We start from the raw sequence: 16,589 nt of genomic DNA, 5'->3' as shown, positions 1-16,589 counted from the left end.
CATAGTAGGGTGGGGAGATGGAACACCTTTAGCACATAATACCGTATATCCTGATCGCGTTTTAAACAATTAACAACGGTCTATGGTAGTCATGGATACGGTTTTATAATTCGTTGAATGTTTTTTGTTTACCACCAAATATGACGTGGAAATGAAAGGGAAAAGTGTTCCATCTTTCCCGCCCTACTGTATACCCACACGATTTCTATGCACTGTATAAAGTTGAAATGCCATGCTGATGCAACAACAATTATTTTCAAACCTGTTGATTGAGTTGTATCGCAAACAGACTTCTCCGGCTTTCGCTTTTCGTCATCTAAACATAAAACGTACATGCACTACCGTACAACATTAAAGCACAAACGTTTACAATTACAGAAACAACAAATTAATGAAACACCAAGATTACAGACAGGTAAAGAAGTGGGTTTTAAAATTGGGTCCCATGCATTATGTACTGTTACATTTTCACAACACATTGTTAATTTGAGATAAATAAACGTCTTTCGTTACGTAAAGATGTATAGCTTATTAACAAATATATATATAAAAGGTTGGGGTAAGATAGGCCAGGTTTTTCCTTTTTTTAGTTTTTTATTTTATTTTTTTGTTCTTAAGTTTTCCGATTGGTAATAAACAAAGAATATTTACAGAATTATAAAGTCTATGGGAAAATACGATTTCGTAACTCTTTGTAAGTTCTTTACACTACCAAATGAAACGAAAAAAAATGAGAAAAAAGTTTCCCTATCCTCCCCCACCTTACTATACTAAATATTAAGAAGCTTACTTTAAAAAGTTTTTTGACTTTACGGCGAGGCAAGTTGATGTTAAGTTTTCTCATCAACTGCATGATTTCATCCAAGTTCAGTTGACCGTCTCCGTTCTTGTCTGCTTGTTCAAAGGTCTGTTTCACCCAACTGTAAAAACACAAAACCATAAGCGCAGAAAACATGAATTTTCTGGTCAGTTTCAATACAAACATATATATATTACTTATTTTCATTTAAAAGGTTTGTAATAAAAATCGTGTTTTACTTATGTTTTTTTTGTACCAAAACAAAATCATCAATTAAAAGAAATGATTAAAGAATCTAGAAAAATCATCCAAAATCGTGATACCCAAATCGGAGACCCACAAATTGATATTTCTAGTGATACGTATCTTTTGAAAAAAATGTCACCCGTTTAAAAGTATATACTGTTGAATTATAGCCACAACATGAACATATATTTTGTAACAACAAAACAAAATAAACTATATATGCCTCGTGAAATAGTCACGTGCTTTATATAGCGGATATATATATAATAAAACATTGTGTATTTTGTCGGTTAAATAATCTTTAATAGTGCAGTCAGTAGTTCGACTACAAACATTTCCTTTGAGATAATTGCTTTGCAGATTAACCAGAACGTAACGCGTATATATATATACGAATATATTTAGCACGAGACCTACGGGTTTATTTATACGCTAGGCTATCCACACATTAAACTTGTAACTGAACAAATTTATCACTAATTATATACTTTATCTTTTAACAAAAAATAAAGCGATTTAATATATTGCAAAAAAATCTGTAAAGCATGACCGAATCTCATAGTACATTCGGGGGCTTTTAAACTGGATGAAGAAATGTAATATATTCAGAGTCTGCTGTTCACTGTATTAGAAATTTTGTTAGTAATTGTTTTTATATATACACAGTAAACCGGGGAAAGATGGGACAACTTTTTTCTTCTCTTGGTCGTAAATTAAGAATATTCAAAGAATTATAAAACTGTATTCTCACCACTCCCATAGAACGTTGTTAACTGTTTGAAACACGCTCAAAATATTTTGGTATTATGCAATAAACATGTACCATCTTACCTCACCGTATTATATATTGTATAGCTTAAACCTTATAATTTACATTTACGCACGTTTCTCTTGACATCTTGGTCGGTGGTACTAGCGCTGATTCCAACGATTGAACGTGTTTATCAATTAATGACTGAATCGTAGTGTGCCACACAGCAGCTGTGGCGGACGAACCAGCAACCATGTACGTCCAACGACCCTGAATAACACAGTCGTTAACGCGTAAGGATACACGTACCATAAATAATACGTTGAAAGAAACCTGGCAAATATACAAGAATGCCGCCCGATTTGATACGATACGTTTTATTACATCCGTGTTTTACCCACTCATGTTTACGCATCAAGTACAAGAAACGTATTGTAGCTACATATATATAAATAGTATTGTGGGGTAAGATGGCTGTACACAGTGTATCCGGTATGCGGTATGCGAATTCGTCTGCGAAGTCGTATGCAAACCCATTATCGAGTTCCGCATGCGGCAGCGAAATCCGGACAAAACAGACAAAACGGACAAATTCCGGATACTGTGTACACTGTACAGCCACCTTAAGATGGATGCCTTTCGCACATAGTATATCTCATACTTTCTAATCGTATTTTTAACAGTTGAAAACGCGTTTTTATCGAAACGTGAGAATATTGGGACGGTCAATTGTAGAAAACACAGCAAACAGTAAATGAACTATAGTACAGAGTGGAGGAGATGGGGCGCTTTTTCGTTTTATTTTCTCTTCCCATTTGGTAAAAAACAAAGAATATTTAAAGAATTATAAAATCGTATCCACAAGACTCCCATAGAACGTTAAGTGTTAATTGTTTAAAACAAGATCAGGATATTTGGATATGTGATAAATGTGTCCCTTACCCCCACCCTACTATAAGTTCAGAGATGAATTAGAAGTCTAAATAGTCACATATCTTAGGTTGTGGTAAGATAATACATATTTTCATTTCTTTTATCGTCCCATTTGGTAGTAAACAAAAAACACCTACAGAACTATGTAACTGTAGTTCTGCGACTCTAACAAAGCGTTTTTTATTAATAAAAACACAATCAGGAAATATGAGATTTAGGTGCAAAGCTAACAGTAACTATCTTACTCCGGAGTATCATATATTAACTTTATAACCCACGTTACTACATACAAATAAATACTAATAAATACCGGTTGACCGTGAAGTATAGACACGCAGTTATCTTTAAGAGAATCTCCGTTGAAGTGAGATGGGGGTCTGCCTTGACAGACTTCGTTCATAGATGCAATTGGCACTGTAGAGAAATTGTATATTGATTGAATAATAAGTCTGCGGGGAGTTGAATTTAAAGAAGGGGGAAAGCTGCTTGCTCGCTGAGGAGCTGACTGTTTCGCTCATTTATTGCAATTGTTATGTAGTGGGACGGGGGAGATGGGACACCTTTTCATTCTATTTTCTCGTCCAGTTTGGTAGTAAACAAAGAACATTCAAAGATTTACATAACCGTATCCTAACGATTGTTTAAACACGATTAGGGTATTTGAATATTATCTGCTAAATAAGGTGGCCTGTCTCCCCACACTCCATTATATAAAGTAAGTCAGGTAAGGTGATGCATGTTTTCTTTTTACTTTTCGTCCCATTTGGTAGTAAACAAAGAAAATTTAAAATTGTACTACCGTAGATTCGCGTTTAAAAAAAAGCGTTTGTTAAAAATTGTTAAAAATTTGAAAATGGGATGTTCAGTGATAACGGTATGAATCTTAGTATTACAGGTAGAATTCTAAATCCTAATATATACCCAAGATTTGTCATTTCAAAACACGTCGCTTTCTTATGATTTCTGGCATAAGTAACATTGTTTTGTCTTATAGCATAAAATATTAAGCTGGTATATAGAAAAAAAACATATTTATGTAGCGTGACGATGGAAAACTGTAAGGATACATAGAAACTAATGGAATAATAAATATACGTGAATTAGGCACAATCCTTGTGGGTTCATACGTATACAATTTACAAAAGGTCATTCCGCTCCAACTCATACAAAGTGAAAAATTAATAGTTTGGTGTAAGATGGGACATGTTTTTGTCCTTTATATTTTCACTTGGTAGTAAACAGAAATACTTACGAAATCGTGTAACCATATTCTTACACTTACAAAACAGCGTTGTTAATTGGTAAAAAATGATTAGAAAAAAACGGGATAATATGTATAACAGAATCCATCTTACCCAACAGTATTATATTTACGTCGCTGTTTTACATCAATTCGCGGGTACGATCACACAGAAGTAATTGACTAATCATATTAAAAGGTTTTCGTTATCGTTTGTTAAATTTATACGGTTGACGTTAATCGAAAAAAATATCGGTTTTCTGATTACAATAATAAAAATGACTTTATTTTGTCTCTTCGATTACAGTAGCGAAGATTTAAAAATATTTTAACGAGACAGGTTATAGCGAAAAAACAACAGTTGTTATAACACGCTTATTTAAAAAATACCTGATTTTACTTTTCGTTTTCCTTTCCATTTTAACTCGTTCGTTGTTTCGTCGAAGTAGAAAAAAGTTTTCTTGAAGTTGGAATTGCCGTTTGATTTAAGGAAGTCGCCGCCTTCCCGCAGAGTTGCGATGCTTTCCTGGTCTGCCAGTGACGAAAGACAAAATTACTCTAATATATCGGAATCAAGAGTGATGCTATTCACTATGTTAATATTATTCGATTAGATCAAAACTATGCATAGAAGGGTGGGGGAAAGATGAGACACTTTTTTATTTCCCGTCTCATTTTGTGGTAAATAAAAACACTCAACGAAAAAATTCACGGCTGACAAAATCGATTTTTATTTGTTTAAAACACGATCAGGATATTTAGATAATATACTGAAAGTGTCCCATCTTCCCCCACCCACACTTTTGCGTTTTTTTATAAATAAAACTCTCCTATAAGTTTTGTGCTTTTTTAATGGACAACAAATTTATCGAAAGCGTAATAATAGAAAGTTATACAGCTTATAGTTTTGTACCACGCGTGTCTATGTATTTTAACAAATGGATTTTAAATTTATATAATGTGTTTTTTCTATGAAACTGTTTAACTCTTTCAAAGGTAAACAAATTATTGAAATATACGTTAAGGTTGACATGCAACTGATCTTTGTTCCAATTACTGAAAAAATTGTACATACATCTTTAATTTTGCCAAACGATTTACGAAATCGATAAAACGTTTCAAGAAATCCGATTCAGAAGATAATTAAAATTTCTGTCCAGCAAATTCTTTTCCCTAATCCCAAATCGCATTTATTTGTTGCTTGCAGGGGGCATGATGGGACGTGTTCATCTTTGACCCAGAAATATTTATGCTTTTCACGTGATATGTTTTATCACTTGCCCTTCGTAATGATAGCGAAGATCATTTTATCGGAATATCGAAAAAAAGAAAAGCAACAACAAAACGACAGTCGTTAAAACACGCTGTGATAAAAGATGTGGAAAGGAGCGTCAATTCAGAAGCGTGGCTGTTAACCCTCCAAAAAGCGTGGCTCTTAAAACGAAAAAAGTGGCTGCTATACACACCAAATGCGTGGCTGTTACACCATATATAAAAGCTTCGCTTTTGAACCGAAAAAAAGCGTGCCGGTTAAACCGATAAAAGCGTGGTTGATTGTACCGAAAAAAAGCGTGGTTGTTGGACCCAATTTATTTCTAAATTGCAATTCCTGATGACGTACAAAAGGTCATAGATCCAATCAAATGTAATTAACAGGACACACTGTCCGATATGCACATTGGTTAGCAACCCGAATGCATATTGACGCAATTAAAAGTTCGGTGCTCGATATACCAGAGCTAAATTATAGTCACCAGTAACAAGTAGGATTGTATACGGGTGCTTATAAACATCAAGGGGAAGCACTTGATTTCAAGAGATAAATGTCACAGCGCTGTACAAGTGCAGCAGAAGTGGTCGCAAATCGAAGTAAATTAATTTAAGCGAGTCTTTCTTTTTAGTTATCAACAAATCAAGTATCTAATTCCGACTTCAATATGTTACGCCTGCGGACGAATGGTTTTAGCTTTCACCAAAATAATATAACCGAGCCGTAACGTTATTATTCCAATAAAGGGTATACGATAGTAGCACATCAAACACGTCTAGAACGCGCTCATGCCTAATTCATAGCCGGGCGCGTGGATGCCGATCTCTTTACTGGTCTAAAATTAACATTGCATGCTGTCAATTTGACGGTAAAATTTAATTAGTTGCTTGCAGACGTTACATCACGCACCACTAAGCGTGAAGTAACGTGCACACTGATGGGTCGAACTTTATTTAGGTAATATTGGAAAGTAATTGTAAATTAATTTAACTGAAAATGAAAGGCTTTTAACGCGGCACTTGAAAGACAAAACGAAATGGTTTAATCAAACGAAAAGTAAGACTAATTTTCATTATTGTTTTCGTAACCAACATAGATGCATCTTTTACTACCTATTGTTACTTTATCAGCACTATAACCTGTTTTTTTGTTAATATGGCACACACCCGATATTCGATTCCGCCTAAATTTTCCACCATCTATATAGGCGGTATTTTAATAAGGTACTTGTTATGTATATATATGTTACTTGCATTTCTATTTATTACAGTGTATATACTTTCTCGACGGTATTAACCTAAATTTATAACAGTATAATTGCTCCAATCCAATGGTCACTAACGGGATTTTTAAATTACTACCCAGCATACAAAAAATCACCTACAAAGTTACATACGTGGTAACTCGTAAGCTATAGCATGAGGTGTATATGAAACAGGAAATGTGTGTTTACGACTGTCTTTTAATTGCCGGGCCAGGACCAAGCAAGTTAAATTTATTCATTTAATATTGCTTTAAACTGTAAACGATTTTCTTTACAGGATGGTTTCGAATTTCCGATATTTCATAAATTTGATAATAGCGATCCGTTATTTCAACGCAGTCTGCCACATTGGTCCTTTAGTCTCATTAAAGTTTCATCGTCTTCAGCTGGTCGTCTCATATCATGCAGCAAGGAGCAAGCGACTAACCTTTTGTGGGTGTAATTGCTTCCATGGAAACGACGACGACGGAAATTGCGCATAAAAGTAGCCGGGACCAATTTCTTTGTAAACACACAGAATAAAAGCAAACAAAAATCTGAAATTTAAAACAAATAGTAAGGTGGGGGTAGACGGGACATCTTATACCTAGATAACAACCAAAAATCTTGATCGTGTTTTAAACAAATAACAACGATCTATCGAGGATACGGTTTTATAATTCTCTAATTTTTTTGCCTTGTACCAAATGGGACAAAAATAGAATGAAATGATGGTCCATCTTCCCCCACTTTAATTGATATAATGATTGTTTTTACGTCGCCGTCATACGTGGATATAAATATGTTACAATTATTCATTAAAAACCGGCAAGTTAATTATGTGGGCCTAAATTCCCAAAAAATGTTTATCCACAATCTCTATACAAAATACATTTTCCATCTTTTTAATCAAATCTGCCTGTTATCTAATACAGTCTACAAGCATTATATCATCGGTATAAAGACTACTCGCTAAGTCGTCAACGGATAACGACCACACGATCTATAATTAATGCACAAGACGGGCCGACAATCTGACAACGTATACCAACTGTGGCTACATGCAGTTGGTATCGCTACTGTTTGTCAAAATATTGCTCCCAATTTTGACATTCGGAGAATACTGGCCGCAAAAAGAGCAAAGACCGCAAACGCCCCAGTCACAGCATTGTTGCTTTATATATTTGCTTATCAATTGTGAATACAGCAGGACATTGATACTTGAATCACTGTAAAACAATATGTTTACGACCGTATGGGAATTGCGGTTTGGCAGATTTGAATTAAATATTTAACCCTGCTTGAGTTATATTGTATAGGGTGGCGGAAGACCGAAAACCTTTGAAATATTCTAATCGTGTTCTAAACAATTTACAACCGGCTATGAAAGTCGTGAGAAAACGTTTTTTTTTTTATTTCTTTGAATGTTCTTTGTTCACTACCAAATAGGACGAGAAAATAGAATGGTAAAGGTGTCCCGTCTCACCCCACCCAACTATATTTTCTGTGCGACGAGTGCGACTTAACAATTAAGGACCTCGCATGCATATAGAGTATAAACGTTATATTTTTAGTCGTTTTCAGTCGTAAATTTTTAACGGGGTAAAACTGCACCTAAAACTGTTATAAACATTTCAAACATTTTTCATTCAACGCTACGAGTTTGTGTCAAGTACAAAAGCAATAAATTATTAACCAGCATTTTTTTGTTCGTCGATGCGACTCATATCGCCAAAATTTACCGCCACTATAGATATAATCGCTATACCAGAATATATAATAACTGCAATATAATATATTTTCGTTTAAAATTGCAAGAAAGGGTCTGTAAAAAATTAAACATTGCAAACTGTTAAACTTTTCTTGTATATCCTGACCGCTACAAAAAAAAAACTCAGTAACTCGTAAGCTGGCTCAAGAGGTGTATTTTATAACGACTGACGTTTTCCGGCCACGCGAGGAGAAAGTAAGTTACATTTAATCATTCACCCTTGTTCGATCTGTTTTATATGAGCACTCTGCGCCTTTGCCGTTCGCGTTTGTCTAAATTCCTTGGTCACCAGCGCACTTAAACAAGCTACCATTCTCGTGGGACGACGGCAAAAGATAAAACTTGTACAAGAGCCCTGGGACCTCAAATGCCCCTTCTACCGATTAGAGTACATGGGGGCCTTCACTGAAAGATTTTGACATGGCCGATTTTACGCCATTGTAATCGATTTCATTTCAGGCAAATTATCGATTATTATGTATCTTTACCACGGCGGATTAATACTCATGAATAAATAATGCAAAAACATTTACTTAAGGCTGAAACCGCGTCACCGAAAGAATAATTTTGATCGTCAAACGTAGGGGCGATAATTTAAGAGCAGTCTCTATACGTAATTGGTCCCGAAACACCGATGGGTTGCGCAAATGTTTATTGCTTTATAAAACTGAAAATGCATACTGACTCGAACAAAACTAAAACAATACAAATTTGTTCAAACTGCCTATTTAACTTCTTTATTAATATTTCAAAATGTTAAATTAGCATATAAATAGGAAATAGCATTAGGTTTTACCAGCAGAGCTATTTTAACGACTGAAATAACTTGCCGCTGACAAATGCTGGAAAAGTGTAATTTATAATTCATGAGATGACTATATAGGTGACTAACAGGTGCTATCAGAGCGCTCAGGCTGCAACAGTATTCATTAGCCCGGTCTACCGCACATTTTGTCCCGTAGCCTGTTTCAATTCAAAACAATCTATTTACAATTACTGTGAATACAAGCGCTCTTTGGTGCACATTGCGTACTATTTAAATACTGTTTATAGCACAACTATTGCTAGAGTTAAAGGCAGTTGGAATATGACCTCTTTATGTATTTCCTGGTTACGAACGACTTGACATGTTGCCAAGTTTGATACACTCGCTATACCTCAGCAGGGATAAGACAGCTAAAGCTCACACTGTAGGTAAACGGTTATGAAACTGCAGCAACAACAACCGAGCCTATCCCACTCGCTGAACATGTCACAAGGTTATATGCATGAAGAAAGCAACCACGTTGAAATCCCATGAGGGTAAAGTTCTTTCACACGAAAGCTACTTTCATGTGACATTCACTCAATTTCTTTAATCCGAACACAATGATACGCTACCTAGCGATCGATAATCATTAATCAAAAACTTGCTTCTGAAAGATATGGCAACTATATAGTGGATTAGGATTATACAGGCATATCACTGAAGGGGTAGTAGCAATTTCGGGTTACAAGTACTTCACTACAGTCTATTGAATTTTAGAAGCCATTTTTATTGAACTATGCTAGAAGTTAATACAATATGACAGGCACTCGACGTTTAACAAAACATTTCGACTGTCTGCTGAACAAGAACGCGGCGCGTTGATAAAAAAATTACATTTATTTATTCATTCATTTAAAAACAAATTACTCCTATTTCTGCCCTGTAAAAAAATCTGTCCTCTCGCACTGCTGATGTATGACAAATACTTGATTTTCTTATCTTGTTCTAATTACTCCCGAGTAAAGCGAATCAATGCCGCCAGCTTAAAAATCAATTCCGGATTTGTTGCCTCCCATTAACAAAACGATTTCTGTTAATGGTTGCTGTTCAAATCCTCGTTATCTTTTGACACTGCCCGGAGACCCCTTCACAACTCAAGTGTGTGGAGCAAAAGAGGGCTACTGTTGAAATCAACACGTAGCCCACTCTAATGAACAAATCGATTTTAACTGACAACTATTTTGTTTTGTACCAAATGCATATTGCATATATTTAAAAAACCCTAGCACATTTGTGGTGGGAAGAAATATAACACTCCCGTACAATTTATAAAATCATTGTTACTTATATGTTTAAGAATAAATGGCAATTCAAATAAATAATTAAAAAAGCTCGCAATTTCTCGGATGTTTGCATTTATAAATTATAAAGAGATTTTCTACAAAGCACCCCAATAAAATTTTACTAAATTGACTTTCGCCACTGAGCGGCGTTGCTATAACAACAATGTACGCCATATTTCAATATTTGTGAACAAGATATAATGTTTACTATTACTACAATGACTGGCAGATTAAAATAAACATATAACGCATATATGACACAACTGTTCAATGAAACGGCTTTGTTGTAATAGGCAGGCAATAAATTGCTAAAAATAACCAAATCGTATTATTCAAGAAGTTATATTTCAAAGTGAAGCATTTCTGTGTTTTTAGTAGATACGTTTGCAGATTTTATCTTTATATACATTAGAATGCGTTTAATTAAATCTGTTTGACTGTAACGTATTTATACTAATACTGCCAATTGAAATGACGAAGGGAAGAAAACACGTGCCCTCGCAAGAAGAACAGGGTATATGGGTAAGAGGGTTGTGTAGTGTCTATAACATTGTAGCGTCTGGGTGTTACGAAGCAAGTTAACTGAAGTACGAACAGTGCGTTGATGCCTTCTACCGTATTTTAGTTTCAACACCGAGGCATGCCCGTGAATGTGGAAAATCGATCAAGCGGAACGACTACGGGAATAATGTTGAACCGTGAAAGCGCAACTGATAATAATTCGCACGTAAAAATACCACCTGTGTTTGCTAAAAGAGCTAAAGAGGTATGTTTTTGCTTTAAATCTTTGAAATGTTATTGTCGTTTAATTTGTTAATGTTAAAGTACGTTTTTCTGCAGGCGTCTCATACCAATTGTTTTTCAAGTCACGATAACAGAAATTCTTTCCAAGACCACGGGGTGTATTTTGGTCAGGTAAATCAAAGTCACATTTAGCATTCTAGGAACTATTTTGTTCAATATTTCTTACGCTAGTACTATAGATTTGTTTAGTGTAAACTGGTCGTATTCGGAAGTCCTATACGCTATCTTTATACAACGTGATGTTCTGTTCAGGGGCTTGGGAAACAAAAGGTTCAGGGCGAACAAAGACAGCACAGCTCTCAAGATGTTGTAACGTGGAACAAAAGAAATGACCCTGAGTATGCGCAGGGTATTAACAGCCTCTACAAAGAAGATTACTCCGGGTTTGTTTCGACTTAGAATACCAATTTTGTTACAATTGTATCCAAGTTTCTTGTATCGCAAACTGCTGCTTAAAACGTCTCGTTAATAATTAAACTGCAAACAGGTGTTGACGTTACAAATCGGACGCACCACCGACGTTACTCGAAGCATTACAAAGAACCACCACAAGGTTTAATTAAGGTGACGTCCAACACAACCATGTGGGTAGACGATAATGAAAAAATTGATCCAACTTTTTTACAAATTCTTGCCAACAGCCAGGTAAATTTAATCAATACAGTTGAATAAAATTCATATTTGATTGATGTGTATATTTCCATGCAGGAACCACATTTGAAACATAACCCCTGGAAGTACTCGTACCACGCTTAATTAATGTTATGAGCAAAGTAATCATATCTAATATGTACAGACGTCATACGCTCAAACAATTCTATTTATATACCTAACGATCAAGTTTCAAATATACGAAAAAGTTTTTAATGCAAGTACAAACTATACACTGTGTTTCGTGCTTAACTTGTCCATTGCGTAGAAACCGTAGCCTTGCCTAAATAAATTGCGTTGCCAATTCTTTTAGTATCTGCCGTATCTAACCGCCAACATTAATAAATAATTTACAAATTTATCAAAAGCACAATTTGTTTTGTATATACGTAATTTTTTAGATAGAATGTTTGTTTAATCAGGAGTTTCTCTTGGTAAAAACACAAGCATATTTTTACCTTAGTGAAACTGTTTATGATTTCTATCTTAAACTAATAAGTTGCAAGGAAGGGGATTTTTTTTAAAATTTGTAATATTCGTAATCAGTACTAAAATCACACTACTTATAAAGCGCCCCAAAATAACGTTCAAATGCCACTTATAACATTACATTAAATGTAGTAATGCAATGCAATGTGCATATTTAATAGGTAGTTTGAATTCGTCCGTTATTTATAATACTGGGTCTAATAAGTATTTGTATCACACAGCGAAGGTAACACACAAAAACATTATTTTCTAAAAGCTAAAACAAACAATTTAAATACAGTTAGGCTCACTGTAAAAGGAAACTTACCGTAACGTCCGTAGTCCGTAAGTAGGACGTAAGCAAAAAAGGCATTCTGGCGATTTGTGGCTTATTCCAACATGAAATTACGTATTCTGTAGCAAAGTAAACATTAAATCAGATGGGCAAAAAGAAAGGTAACCAGAGTGGAGCACATCTGCAAAAGAAAGATGTTTACCAGCGTCTGAATTATTTGTACCAGGTATACACTTATGCTCATCATTAAGTTATTAAAATCATATAAAAATATTTTTAACAAAGTTTCACAATACAGGCTGCACACTTTGCTATCAGCATGCAACCGATGAACAAAGAGCTTTCGAAATATTACACTCGCACAATGAAAACACTGGCCCAAAAAAACGTTGTTCGATTGTAAGTACTGACACTAAAATTAAATATTTGTAAAAAGATTTTTAAAGGTTTATTACAGACATCCACATGTGAAGCGCACAATATGTAAACACTGTGACTTACTGCTTATACCTGGTGTTACATGCACATCTAGGAACAAAGGTAATTAAGGTCCTGACTTTACATATGAACATTTGCTGCAAGGCATACTATAAATCCTGTCTGGCAAATTCTGGCCTTTTTGTATTTTTAAAACAAATTTGAACATACAATTCTATTTACAGTAACATGTACAATCATTTATATAATACTGTGATTGTATCTAGTTATAAATTCGTTTTTGTTTCAGGAAAACCAAAGCAGACTGTTGTGACTTGCCAGGGTTGTGGCACTTTCAGAAGATACTTGCTCAACATAGACAGCAAACTGTGGCACGACAAGCCGGAAAACATTGCAAATGTTGTGATGTGCAATAAAAGTTGATACTGTACCATGGGCACTAAACCTGGGGTGCCAGGGAAGGCAGTTCTAAGCCAGAATTTTGTGCACTGCATTAATTAGTAAACATTACAACCTATGATATATTTTTCCAGAAAATGCATGTCTTAACTAAACCTGGCTTCTGTTCATTTAAATAAACTTTGTATGCAACACTTTTTTATGCTATTGTGTTTGTCTTTTATAGTCAATCATGGGGAACTTCACTGAGAAAAATATCTTCTAGAGTCAAGAATAAGAGTGTAAAAACTAAACTAGTAGGCCAACCAGAAATTTGCTAGGTTCTTGTTAAATGTTGGTAGTTTTGATTTTGTCCAAAAAAATATTGTATATGTGTGTATTAATAAATCTACACTGATCTGCGAAGGTTAGAATACATAGTGTTATTACTACACCTAAATTAATGCAAGAGTATGTAACTGAATATATAGAAAAAGATTGCAACAATAATACAATGGAACTTGGCCCACAAAGATATGCAACTGCAGGTATTTCACAACAAAAGTACCAAAATCGTAATTAACAGTTTTAGTGCATGTAAAAAACACCTACGCAAATTAACAAAAATTCTATGTGCTGTTTAGTTGTAGCTTGAAACAATCTTTTGGGAAATCTGCATAGCTGCTGCTTTATGTGTTGAATATTAGGTAATGTTAAGCATTGTATGATGAAGATGATATTTCCCCTCCATGTCCAGTCCAGTTAGTGTGATGATGTTTTCCTGGATCACTCAGCAACTCATATGTGTGTGCACCAAAGTAATCTCTTTGCGCCTGAAAGAAAATGTCAGTAATAATAATAAATACAACTATTTAATATAAATATGAAAAATTTAATATAAATATGAAAATATTTTGAAAGCAAATAAATTTTACTTTTCAATAGTAGTTGACATACATATAAGGCTACATGAACTTTTGCTACAAAGAAAATCTTGAAACAAAAAACAAGTATTATAAACAGATTATACTGGTTGATTGTTGCAATGAACAATCGTGCTAAGAAAAAAAGCTATGGCTCTTTAAATTCTCCATACCTGAATTAAGTTTGCAGGCAGTTTTTCCAACCTATACCCATCATAGAATGAAAGTGCTGTGCTTAAACAAGGCGTAGGAATGCCATTTGTCACAGCTGATGCAACCACACGTCTCCAACCAGGCTGGAAACAAAACGTTATTAAAATGAAAGGAACAACCAATGAATGAATGAACGGAACTTATTCACCCTTGCGTGGCAGGCAACAACAGTCGTTATAACACGGGTGTTCTATTTTATACACCTGGTGCCTGCTTACAAGATACCAGGTATGTAACTTTGCAGGTATTTATTTTTTGTTTTATGTATGACTGGTAATTTATAGAGATTTTGAATAAACTGTAAAAATACATTATTTGACAAATTTAATCAAAAATATGGGAGAAAAATATTCCAAAATTTTAAGAACCTTACTACTATAGCTTTACCTGTGCTTTAGTGATTGCATCTTTGAAAAAATCATCCATCAACAAATTAGTGAGATCAGGGTTTTTGTCAAAAGCTGTCTTTATTTTCCCCAGAAAAGCACTGTGAATTTGTATTGTATTTGTTACAAAACAGGTGAGTGGTTAGCATGCCTACCTCTAGCTTAGAGGTTCCAAAGCTTGACACTGCTACCATTGTGGACGCACGAGTGCACTTAACGAGATAATAAAAAATTATAGTAGGGTAGGGGAAGATGGAACACTTCATTCTATTTTCTCGTCCCATTTGGTAGTGGACTAAGAACCTTTAAGAATTATCCACACAACTCCCATAGATCGTTGTTAATTGTTTAAAACACGATCAGGATATTTGGATATTATGTGCTAAAGTTGTCCCATCCTCCCCCACCCTACTATATAAAAATCTGCCTCTCAAACGAATTACCCACAAAGTTACATGCTTTTCCGCAACGCGATAATAAATAAGTTACATTTATTCATAATTTTAAAGCCAAATCAGAGTCTTAAAATACCTTACCTTCTTATAATACAACCCCCTCTCCACATCAAGGCAATTCCTCCATAATTAAGTTTCCATTTCAATTCCTTTGCTGCTTCTCTCATTAACATGAAGCCTTGAGCATAAGAAATGATCTTTGCAGCATAAAGTGCCTGAAAATAGCTATATTAGAGCCAATATTTGATGCTATGTAATACATAACAGGGAAACCTTTAATTCCTGCAAGATGTGGAAATAGCATAGAATTATAAAAGATACATATTTTTCTTAATTTTAAAAGCTGTACCAAAGGGGGAAATTTAGCAGAATATCACATTCATAATTCCAAGACAACCTGGAATGTTATAGGACGGCCACTTCGGCACCACCATGGAAGTAACATTAAGGGTGTGACATGAAGGGTGTGACGAACATTAAGGGTGTGACATTTACTTTTTTATTCAGTTTCAGAATAAAACAGCTTTTACTGTTAGGTGTCTATACTAATAAGCAGAGCCAAAGTATATTGCATTCAACCAATATTCAATGAAGTTTACTCATTAAAATGTTTTACAACTATAAGTGTAAGTGCATTTTAGCTGTTACCCCAGATTTTGTGCAAAATAAAAAAAAATGTTATGCTCCAAGCCACCACTGTTCTTGTGCATTATCCAAATTCTATGACATTCTACCTGCTTTAAATCTTCCAAGAAAGCAGTTTTATTTCCAGTGAATGAAATTGTTGGTCCATCAAGTTGTTTTGAAGCCACTACCCTCTCATCTTTCAATGCAGATAAACAGCGTGCAAACACAGACTCACCTGAAAAAATAAATTCACAGTTTTAAAACAATAAAATCTAAAGCTTACATTTTATATTTGGTTTAAACAGTATACTGATTACTGACTTGCCTAAACGAATAAATTCACAATTTTAAAATAATACAAGTTAAATTATGCAATTGCATAATCAGTTATAAATTTTAAAAGTCTGGAAATTTTATTATATTTGGTTTAATAGTCACGTTTTTTAACTAGTGCTCTTTTTTATAGTGGTTTTTTATTGACCGTCATTTTGCTATTGATTTCCTTCTTTTCAATGTTTTATTAATTTTATAATCTTTATCATTTTTAAATGAATACATACATATTCTGTAAAAATAGTAATGTATAACAAATCCTAAGAAATTTACT

The 16,589-nt window shown here is 34.4% G+C and overlaps 4 protein-coding genes across 6 annotated transcripts in view; 2 read left to right on the top strand and 2 right to left on the bottom strand.

Annotated features, from left to right (window-relative positions):
• The window catches only part of LOC100182882, a 31,214-nt gene extending 24,154 nt beyond the window's left edge, over positions 1 to 7,060 (bottom strand). Inside the window, exons 1-6 of one of the 2 annotated variants that reach the window (XM_018815050.2) lie at positions 6,931 to 7,060; positions 4,360 to 4,500; positions 3,040 to 3,143; positions 1,930 to 2,066; positions 791 to 920; positions 263 to 316 (exon numbers count right to left, since the gene is read on the bottom strand). In XM_018815050.2, the coding sequence (XP_018670595.1) occupies positions 263 to 316; positions 791 to 920; positions 1,930 to 2,066; positions 3,040 to 3,143; positions 4,360 to 4,500; positions 6,931 to 6,955 (591 nt within the window). In that variant the 5' untranslated portion in view covers positions 6,956 to 7,060. The remainder of the gene's footprint in view (positions 1 to 262; positions 317 to 790; positions 921 to 1,929; positions 2,067 to 3,039; positions 3,144 to 4,359; positions 4,501 to 6,930) is intronic. The other variant, XM_018815054.2, reaches the window with a different exon arrangement.
• Positions 6,451 to 11,996, top strand: LOC101242356 (testis-expressed protein 36-like). Of its 2 annotated transcripts, XM_018815085.2 has the most exons (7): positions 6,451 to 6,462; positions 10,720 to 10,866; positions 10,970 to 11,110; positions 11,185 to 11,259; positions 11,401 to 11,531; positions 11,637 to 11,793; positions 11,857 to 11,996. In XM_018815085.2, the coding sequence occupies exons 2-7, from the start codon at positions 10,816 to 10,818 to the stop codon at positions 11,902 to 11,904; spliced, it is 603 nt and encodes a 200-aa protein (XP_018670630.1). In that variant the 5' UTR covers positions 6,451 to 6,462; positions 10,720 to 10,815; the 3' UTR covers positions 11,905 to 11,996. The 2 variants fall into 2 exon arrangements, with proteins under 2 accessions (XP_018670630.1, XP_009862476.1); XM_009864174.2 differs by lacking the exon at positions 6,451 to 6,462 and having other exon boundaries at positions 10,570 to 10,866.
• A 487-nt stretch (positions 11,997 to 12,483) lies between these two features.
• LOC100182886 (ribonuclease P protein subunit p21) lies at positions 12,484 to 13,622 on the top strand. Its single transcript, XM_002131335.5, has 4 exons — positions 12,484 to 12,788; positions 12,861 to 12,961; positions 13,020 to 13,102; positions 13,290 to 13,622. Exons 1-4 carry the CDS (start codon positions 12,708 to 12,710, stop codon positions 13,421 to 13,423), a joined length of 399 nt encoding a protein of 132 aa, XP_002131371.1. The 5' UTR covers positions 12,484 to 12,707; the 3' UTR covers positions 13,424 to 13,622.
• Positions 13,623 to 13,761: 139 nt separating this feature from the next.
• The window catches only part of LOC100187169 (6-phosphogluconate dehydrogenase, decarboxylating-like), a 6,569-nt gene continuing 3,741 nt past the window's right edge, over positions 13,762 to 16,589 (bottom strand). Inside the window, exons 7-11 of the mRNA XM_026836991.1 lie at positions 16,090 to 16,224; positions 15,437 to 15,570; positions 14,902 to 15,001; positions 14,475 to 14,597; positions 13,762 to 14,211 (exon numbers count right to left, since the gene is read on the bottom strand). Of these exons, the coding sequence (XP_026692792.1) occupies positions 14,092 to 14,211; positions 14,475 to 14,597; positions 14,902 to 15,001; positions 15,437 to 15,570; positions 16,090 to 16,224 (612 nt within the window). The 3' untranslated portion in view covers positions 13,762 to 14,091. The remainder of the gene's footprint in view (positions 14,212 to 14,474; positions 14,598 to 14,901; positions 15,002 to 15,436; positions 15,571 to 16,089; positions 16,225 to 16,589) is intronic.

Source organism: Ciona intestinalis, chromosome 1 (genome assembly GCF_000224145.3).
Source record: "Ciona intestinalis chromosome 1, KH, whole genome shotgun sequence".
Classification (NCBI taxonomy): Eukaryota; Metazoa; Chordata; class Ascidiacea; order Phlebobranchia; family Cionidae; genus Ciona; species Ciona intestinalis.
The sequence above is the reverse complement of the archived record's forward strand: the minus strand, read 5'-3'. Positions and strand labels throughout refer to the sequence as shown.

Bases quoted from the DNA above. Each gene is read 5' to 3' on its own strand.
- LOC101242356 (XM_018815085.2), top strand. From the start codon at position 10,816: ATGACGAAGGGAAGAAAACACGTGCCCTCGCAAGAAGAACAGGGTATA. The intron at 10,867-10,969 runs GTAAGAGGGTTG...ACCGTATTTTAG, and splicing joins AAGAAGAACAGGGTATATGG to TTTCAACACCGAGGCATGCC. The intron at 11,260-11,400 runs GTAAATCAAAGT...TGTTCTGTTCAG, and splicing joins ACGGGGTGTATTTTGGTCAG to GGGCTTGGGAAACAAAAGGT.
- LOC100182886 (XM_002131335.5), top strand. From the start codon at position 12,708: ATGGGCAAAAAGAAAGGTAACCAGAGTGGAGCACATCTGCAAAAGAAA. The intron at 12,789-12,860 runs GTATACACTTAT...TTCACAATACAG, and splicing joins GTCTGAATTATTTGTACCAG to GCTGCACACTTTGCTATCAG. The intron at 13,103-13,289 runs GTAATTAAGGTC...TTTTTGTTTCAG, and splicing joins ATGCACATCTAGGAACAAAG to GAAAACCAAAGCAGACTGTT.